At 38.5% G+C, this 9,572-nt stretch overlaps 1 protein-coding gene across 3 annotated transcripts in view; it reads right to left on the bottom strand.

The window, feature by feature from the left end:
* Nucleotides 1-1,672: 1,672 nt before the first annotated feature.
* Nucleotides 1,673-9,572, bottom strand: part of LOC124593102 (sodium-independent sulfate anion transporter-like) — a 239,507-nt gene continuing 231,607 nt past the window's right edge. For all 3 annotated transcript variants that reach the window (XM_047131899.1, XM_047131900.1, XM_047131898.1), the window contains exons 10-12: nt 4,894-5,058; nt 3,255-3,408; nt 1,673-2,091 (exon numbers count right to left, since the gene is read on the bottom strand). In XM_047131899.1, the coding sequence (XP_046987855.1) occupies nt 2,024-2,091; nt 3,255-3,408; nt 4,894-5,058 (387 nt within the window). In that variant the 3' untranslated portion in view covers nt 1,673-2,023. The remainder of the gene's footprint in view (nt 2,092-3,254; nt 3,409-4,893; nt 5,059-9,572) is intronic.

The raw sequence follows: 9,572 nt of genomic DNA, 5'->3' as shown, positions 1-9,572 counted from the left end.
ACAATAGGTATTTTCTTTTGGTTTTATTACTGTAAGAAAATGCATGTGCTACTGACAAATCACAGTAGTGCTCTCTCAAAAGATCTACACTACTGTTTATAAAAAGTGAAATGCTCGGAGTCAATTGTCTGCAACACATTAAGAGGATGTGTAGAACAGCAGAACCATAATAAGTAATTTAAATGGCAGAGAGAAGGCATGTACTAGCTTATTTCATCAAAATATGAAAGGATCAAGTAATAAGGCAGAAGGGCTTCTTTTGTCATTGTGAAATCTAGACACCCCGAAAAGACAGACAACTTGTGTCTATTTGAGCACCACGTAACCATAGGATTGGATAAATTACATATAAAAGATTAGACTCTAGCAGATTACTCATGCAGAACTAATATGGGGAAAGTAGATATTAAGACCGAACCCATGTTCAAAAACATTTAGACTAGTAGATTTTGTATTGATCAGCACATAGAAGTGTGAATTAATATTGAAAAGCGGTTCACTTTTAATTGTAACTGCATACAGATCCCCACTGGGAAATTTTAAACTGTTTATGGGGAAATTGGATTGCTTACTCTGATATCTGTCAGACAAGAGCAAGCAGTTAATAGTCAGTGGTGGCTTCAATAACTTCTTCCTATAATTACAAATTACTGTATAAATGATCCACAGAACATGAAACAAACCAACACTAACTCCATGATTACCTATGATTACATATATTCATTAACACCTTTTGTCTTTAAAAAATATGTCTCTTATCAAAAAATAGTGCAAAGCATGAATATAAACTAGAACCAAAGTAATCTCTACAAAAACATTCAAGAGTTAACATTAGTGCAGAAAATAGTCAGATACAGGAGTAGTCATGTATTCAGCAACCTGACAGAGAGTACAAAATTGTTGAGGCACTTGTGGCCACTTATTGATGTGTTCCCTGTAGGTTTCCATCCCAGGATCTTCAGCCAACATTTGTTTAACCAATTTCCTGGTGTTTTGCCAGCATAAATGGCTACAGATAGCAAGGGGAGAACCACAGCCATAATGAAAAGGGACAGTTCCTCAGACATAAACACGACAGATACATATAACCTCCATCCACAGGTCCAACTGCCATCAACCACCAGAAATGGAGGGTGAACCTTTGACAATGGCAGCCACTCATACTGCCAAAATATCAGGAAAATTACTAAACACACGTGGGCTGAAGATCCTGAAACAGAAGTCAACAGGCAAAATGTCTGATGGAGAATATTAAACGTCTTTTGGGTGCTAAGGAGTACCTTTATAGAAACACCTAAAATTACTATACCAAGTACTGAATGGCAATAATATTGCTGTGAGGTCTAGGAAATAGAATGATAGGCACTATTGTTGGGTGGGAACAAATAAGACCAACAAGGATTCTGAGGCTCACTAAATTAATTACAGAGTATTGGTATGTGGCAACTCAGATGAAAGTTAAGAGTAAAGCAGATGTCTCAAATCAAATGCTGGTTTGACTCAGTTGAAAAGAAAAAGTTCTCTGAGGCGATGGAGAGAGTGAAGCTCTTTTTTTTTTTTTAAATAAACCTAAGACAATACAAGTTAACAGACAGAATTATTTTGGAACTCTCTTTATTCTTACATTATAACGATGTCCATTTCCTTGATTGATTTATTTCACAGCATTTAGTTTCACTATCAGTCTCCACATTTAATACTGAAAGCCATGTTACAAAGTCTCACATTTAAGGAACATTTTACTGAGCAAAAATATTGCAGAAACTTTCTGCAGTTCTTATTCAACTAATCAGTGATACATCCCAGTCTGTGTTAAAGTCAGCCAATCCCAAAATGCTAGGATGTTTACTTCTCAAAGATGGCACCATCTTCCCCCAGACCTCAATTGCATGTAAAACTGGTTCATGTATAAACTGTTCTATTCAGTCAAGATACACTCAAACTCAGTTTTGCTTCTTCTCCATCTCTTCTGATTAGGTTGCTATAGTGCCAATGTAGGGAATCTGGTATTCACTAATAACTTCTATGGTTCACCAGAATTTGCTGGATGCTCTGTCACTGTCTCCCCCTTTTCATTTGCTTTGTCTGAAACTTTAGAAAGACAAGTATATTAAGGTGTTAATATTCCTCAGTGGTACTTAATATATGCAGGAACGATTATGTGTTTAATGTCTTGTTTGTAAATCAACACAATTTTTACAGAGACACAAGTACAGAATCAACTATTACTCAGTTCATTACAAATGTAGTAACAGTACTAGACAGAAAATATAATACAGTAGGAATGAACTTGCATAGTGTTCAACATGATATCTTGTTAGATAAATTAGAAGCTGTTGGTATACGAGAAGCAGTAAAGGAACTGTTTCAGTTATATCTCTTGAATAGTAGACAGGTGGTAGATATTATTTCTAAAAACATGAAAACTAAAGTATTATTTACAAATCTGATACTCAAAGTGTCCCAATATGGGTACCACAAGGCAGAGTCCTAGGGGCTTCTCTTGTTTCTCATTTATGTAAATAATACTGAAATTCCATTTTATGGTATTTATGTAACTGTGTTTACAAATGACACAAATGATGTTATAACTGATGTATGCCTCATAAGGCCAACATCTACAACCAGAGTTTCGGAATATATTCAAAATGGATTTGAAATGAACAAGTTAACCTTCAATCTTTCAAAAACTAATTATGTTTGTTACAGAAAAACAAAGTCACATCATGACCTGGACCTCAGAATTCAAAATAAATGAATTGGGAGAGTAATTGTCACCAAATTTTTAGGTGTGCATATTGACCAAAGTTTAGACTGCAAAGCCCACATTCTCTATCTCACTAACAAGCTAAGCTCTACTTGCTTTTATGTAACTAATACGGTGTGTAGTAGGTGGTACAGCAGAATTGTCTACTTCACATACTTTTGCTATTACCTACAGCTTCATCATCTGGGGTCTTAAAAAGACAAACCTGAAAACAATCTTCACTATATAAAAACAAGCTGTTAGAATAATTACCAACAGTTCTAGACTAATAGCTATTCCGCTATCTACAAAAAAGTGTAATTAACATAAAAAGGTACATTGACAGTTTGAAAACTATCTCAGATCTTAACTGTTACATCATCATCATCATCATCATCATCATACTACTACTACTACTACTACTACTACTAAGCTATGTTCACTTGCCCTGAAAGAAAATTGCCTAATAACATGACTTAAATTTTAAGTAAATTTTTAAGTATTATACCTTTGAATATATCCTCAAGTGTGTCTGCATGGGTGAAATATGACCCCATTTTCATATCTATACCTAGGAATGATTTCTCTGTCTGCCTGTTCCACCTCCATAGATAAAAGCTCACATTTCGATTCTTCAGATCTTGACAAAGTAATTTTAACACCTGAAAAAGTAAAATCAATCAATTTGGAAAAAACTTTTCTGATATAAATAGATTACTTTCCAACTAGGCAAATAATAGCATTGTCATGCCTTCTGATTCTATCTTACAACTAAGTTTAGTAGCATCTTTGGAAATAACGACTTAATTTCGTAATTGTGACCAACAGAGGAGCACAAATAAAACTAAAACTAAACTGAAATTCTCATCTAAATACAGATAAAAACTATGAACTACACAAATGCTCATAATACTGACTTAATATTTTAACCAAAAACCAGGAAACATAAACTGAAGGTGCATATTTAGTTTTAAAAAGTAAGACGACATGTTGGCTGCCCCAAAAAATGATGTCACAAAATTGTATGATATTCAATGAAAAATAGTATTAAAACAAAATGCCTACTGAAGATGGTAGGACAGTAGTGAAAAATGATGCAATATTAAAAATAAATAAATAAACAAAACTGTCTCTTGCAACAACATACATCTCCTGTTATTATTTGTGTGTATTCGTGCAATATCAATGAACAAATTTAGACCCCTAGATATGACCGATGTAATATGAGTGAAAAATAAGCACAGCATTCTTCAAGAAAGAATGCGCTAGTATTGGGGATACTAATGTATCTATGATTTTCAATTAACAGTCATTACCATTTCTTGATTTACAACTTAAATAGTAATCTATCCTTCATGTGTAAATTCTGAGTTACTGAGCCAAAAGCTGTCACTTTTGAATTTGTGGTGCAAAATGGAGAAGGTATAAAATTATTATGCACACTGGGAAATGCTATACATATTTCTCTTCATCGTATGACAAAATGGGTTTCTGAAGCGCAAAAGATCAGTAGAAAATGATAAAAATAGTACAAAATGCAGCACCTATGCTTTACACTGAGAGTTATGAAAATATTTTAGATAATTCATTCCTGATAAAGTACAATATGTACCACTGCCTTTCAATATAACAGTCAAACGTCCATCTGAATGTCCGTCATAGCTTACCAATGTTAGGATTCCCTGTGAAAACAATAAGATTTAGAATGGGTTAGCTATAAACTTACAAGTGTTTTTAGAAGAAATCTTTCATTCTGCTGCAGAGTGAAATAAATTTCCATATTTATGATCTAGATACATATCCTGTGCGATTAAGGCAATGTTAGTTATATTCTTTCTCCCGTGAGTGCTAATGCAGCAAGATATTCATAATTGAACTGAGCATTGAATAAATTTGTGTGTGTCATTGTAGGCATTGCATGTGATAGGTGAAGTCCCAAGTATGAATTTCTGTTTGGCACACAACTTTAATCTGACAGTAGGTTTCTTTATAGTGTAACCTACACTGCACTAATAAAAGGTGAATTCTAGTTACAGTAGAGTGGTATTAATTGAAGGAGAAAAGCAACATCAGTAATAAGATATGAATTACATCAGTGGCAAATCACTTTTGGAGTTTCAAAAATAAATTAACATTTGTCATCTTACCTTGGCAACAGTTGCGTCAATCTGCCCCACTAAACTACCATTGAGCACAACAGATGATGGAGGAGATTCTGCACAGATGTTTACAACAACTTCACGGATGTGTTCTGCAGAAGGAAACCTCAAGTTCTGCTGTGGTGACAGCAGGAGCACCTTCTGATCACAGACCTGCACAACAAATATAGTGCAGTACTTTCCCTTGGATTCAACTTGGTTACTGAATAAAATTAGATATATTATTACACAGAAGTAGGTGCACAATTTTTATCTTTGACTGTAATACATGTAGTCTGCTTATGCTGTCATTTATTCACTAAGTATGTTCAGAAAACAAATAAAACGGAGTAGCTGATGAAGAGCTATGAAAATAAAGTCAAAAAGTAAAAGATATTAATTTTCACCCTTAGAAACTGCTTGAACATTTGGTGAAAAATGTCAAGCTGAATTTATTTTCTTATTTCAAAGACCCCTTCCACTTCACAAGAAGCAAAGATAGTAAAATAATTGTGTACATAACAAAATCAAAAAATTAATTAAGTGTTTAGATGATTAGCCATTGTTTCACATTCTTCTCCAAGTAGAAAATAGTGCTGTAATACCAGATAGGCCTTTATGATCTGAAGTTTCTACCAGATCTCATGCAAACATCAAGGTAATCTACACATATAATCCTATTTACACAAATCTCATCAGGTTGAAAGCTGTCTTAATGGACAAGAGTCCTTCCAAATACTTCCTAGTTCTGCAAAGAATGTTTTTACTTACTACCCACAAAGCTACAGCACAAGATATTTTGGAAGAAGTAAAGGCAACCACTTGCTACATTGTTGACTGAATGATCAACAGGCATATGAACAAGATAAATAATATTGCCGAGCTCTCAGGCACTTCCCTTTTCTTGAGTAAACTAACAAAGTACAAAATCACCCTTACTGCCTCTCCTTCCCACCCATCAGCCTCCACTTCTACACCCTGTCTCATTGCTCTTCTCACCTGTCTCTAGACCGACCACAAACCCCTTCTGTTGACCAGTAAATCAACCCAGATATTTATTGAAATTTTTGGTGCATGAATAAGAGTCATCCTTCAGTTTGCAACAAGCTTATGTATTGTTTAGCAACTTAACGAGCAGTGAGAAACCATAACAGAGTGTGAAAAGTAGTTATTTGTATGTTATAGCATGTGTGAAACTTACATGTGTTTGCTAGTCACATTTGGAATGGTAGGAATTGCGTTGTCAATCTGAAGTTCTTAACAGCAAATATTACTGTTTTTGTCATCAATTTACATGGAAATGCCAAAAAACTGGTGTTGGGATGCATATTCAAATACAGAAATATGTAAACAGCAGAATACAGCACTGCGGTCGGCAGTGCCTACATAAGACAACAAGTGTCTGGCACAGTTGTTAGATTGATTACTACTGTTACAATGGCAGGTTGTCAAGATTTAAGTGAGTTTGAACATGGTGTTGTAGTCAGCGCTCAAGTGATGGGACACAGCATCTCTGAGGTAGTGATGAAGTGGAGATTTTTCCCATATGACCATTTCTCAAGTGTGCTATGGATATCAGGAATCCGGTAAAACATCAGATCCCTGACATCGCTGCAGCCAGAAGAATATCCTGCAGGAATGTAACCAATGACAACTGAAGAGAATCTTTCAATATGACAGAAGTGCAATCCTTCTGAAAATTGCTGCAGATTTCAATGCTGGGCCATAAAGAAGTGTCAGGGTGCAAAGCATTCAACAAAACACCATCAATATGGGCTTTCGGAGCTGGAGGCCCACTTGTGTACCCTTGATGACTGCATGACACAAAGCTTTACACCTTGCTTAGGCCCGTCAACACTAACATGGGACTGTTGATGACTGGAAACATGTTGCCTGGTCGGATGAATTTCATTTCAAATTCTATCAAGCTGATGGATGTAGATGCGTTCAGATATGGAGACAACCTCGTGAATCCATGGACCCTGCATTTAAGCAGGGGATTGTTCGAGGTGGTGGATGCTCTATAATGGTGTGGGGCATATGCAGTTGGAGTGATATGCTACTCTTGATATGTGTAGATATGACTCTGATAGGTGACACATACATTAGCATCCTGTCTGATCACCTGCATCCATTCATCTCCATTATGCATTCCAATGGACTTTGGCAATTCCAGCAGGACAATGTGACACCACACACATCCAGAATTGCCACAGAGTGGCTCCAGGAACACTCTTTTGAGTTTAAACAGCTCTGCTGGCCACCAAACTGCCAGACATAAACATTATTGAGCATATCTGGTGTGCCTTGCAACATGCTGCTCAGAGGAGACACCCCCCCCCAACTCCCCCCCTCCCCCCCACTCTTACTTATTTATGGACAGCTCTGCACCCTACAGGGTTCATTGTGTCAATTCCCTCCAGCACTACTTCAGACATCTGACATTAGTCGAGGGCATACCACATTGTGTTGTGGCACTTCTGCATGCTTGCAGGAACCCTACACGATATTAGGTAGGTGTATCAGTTTGTTTGGCTCTTCAGTATGAGATGAGCAATATGTTAAGGATGACAAATAAAATGCATGCAACAATCGTGTGTGTGCCCCCCCCCCTGACACTCACAAAGAATCCTATGCCGATTCCATGGTACGGGATGTTATTATCCGGTCGGCGCCCAACAAAGAAGTTTGGCAACGTGCCCTTCAGTTGGCAAATCCGACTCTAGATGAAGTTCTCTCCATTGCGCAGTCTTTTGAAATTTCTCGCGCTGCTGGGGCACAAATGGAGGTGTGGGGTGATACCGGGGAAATACAACTTCTGTGGGCTGTTGACAACGCATGCGGCGCATCCCCGCCGGCCAACGTGGCCGCAGTGCACTCCCACGTGCAGCCTCGGCCTAGCCGTAAACAACCCTCTAAGAAACTGCACCAAAACCCCCGGCAACTTCCTTCATGTCCGCGGTGTTTTACGAAACATTCACGCAAGGATTGTCCCCAACGTTGGGCTGTGTGTTGCAATTGCAAAAAGAAAGGTCATGTGTCTTCCGTTTGCAAATCCGACTGCATACATGATGTTCATGAACATGATGCTGATTCTGATTCTGTATTGTCTGTCAATTGCACTTCTTCCCTTTCAGGGAAGTTATTCCTCACTGTCCAAATCCTTGGTCGAGATGTTCACATGCAAGTGGATACCGGTTCTCCTGCCACTATAATTAATTCTCAGACGTATCTTCAGTTGGGTTCTCCACTCCTGTCACCTGTCACTCGGCAATTACGGACGTACAATAAACAGAAGATTTCTCTCGAGACAGTTTAATGCTGAGGTACTGCACTGTTCCCATATTTGTGGTCGACCAGAGCAACGCAAAAAATCTTTTTGGTTTCGATGGCTTTCGCGTTTTTGGGTTCTCCATAGATGATTCTGTCAATATTGTCTCTGATGCTATTCCTTATGCTCAACTGGATTCCTTGTCGACAACATTTTCGTCCCTTTTTTTTCTCCTGGGTTAGGCCGTGCAAACGACTTTGAAGCTCATATCACACTCAAACCCACTGCTCGGCCTAAGTTTTTTTGGGCTCAGCCCATTCCTGTGGCCCTTTGTGATCGGGTAAAATGGGAGTTGGATCGTCTCACTACTTCAGAGGTCTTGCTTCCTGTCACTTCCAGTGAGTGGTCCTCTCCTGGAATTGTTGTTGCTAAGCCAAATGGTGATATTCATCTCTGTAGCGATTTCAAAGCCACTGTAAATGCTCAATGCCTCATTGACACTTACCCTATGCCCCGTCCTGAAGAACTGTTCACTAAACTTGCTGGAGGCCAGTATTTTTCTAAAATTCACCTGTCAGAAGCTTATCATCAACTTCCTCTCGACGCCGCTTCCCAGCAGTTTCTGGTCCTTAACACGCCTTTCGGGCTCTATCAATACCAATGCTTGCCATTCGGGGTTGCTAGCGCCCCTGCTCTCTTTCAGCGTTTCTTGGAACAATTATTGCTCCCTGTCCTTGGGTGTATCAATTACATGGACGACATTGTTGTCACTGGCTCCACCACTGAAGAACATCTTCAAAATCTCCACACACTTTTTCATGTCTTACAGTCTGCCGGTCTTAAGTGTAATCTTCAGAAATCACAATTTTTTGAGGCATCTATCACGTACTTGGGGTTTCAACTATCTCGGGATGGTATTCGTCTGCTTCAACAAACTGTCGCTGTGATCGATGCCCTTCCTCGCCCTACATCTGTTAAGGAACTGTAGGCCTTCTTGCGGAAAATAGCATACTATCACAAGTTTTTACCGTCTGCGGCTTCGGTGGCTCAGCCGTTGCATCGCCTGTTGCATAAAAACGTGCCTTTTCACTTGTCCGTGTCATGTGAAGCGGCTTTCCAGAAATTGAAGACTATGCTGAAACAGGCCCCGTGCCTGGCTACTTATCGACCTGGCCAACATCTTGTTCTTGCCACAGACGCCTCTCAATACGGGGTCGGTGCAGTCCTTGCGCACCGTTTTTCTGACGGTTCGGAACAACCCATTGCTTATGCCTCCAAAACGCTTAAGGATGCCCAACAAAAGTACTCTCAAATTGAGAAAGAAGCTTTGGCCATCATTTATGCTCTTCATAAGTTTGGTGTTTTTCTCTATGGCTCAAAATTTCATCTTGTTACGGATCACAAACCACTTGTTTCC

Source organism: Schistocerca americana, chromosome 2 (assembly GCF_021461395.2).
Source record: "Schistocerca americana isolate TAMUIC-IGC-003095 chromosome 2, iqSchAmer2.1, whole genome shotgun sequence".
Taxonomy (NCBI): domain Eukaryota; kingdom Metazoa; phylum Arthropoda; class Insecta; order Orthoptera; family Acrididae; genus Schistocerca; species Schistocerca americana.
Note: the sequence above shows the minus strand (reverse complement) of the source record. Positions and strands in the feature narration are given on the sequence as shown.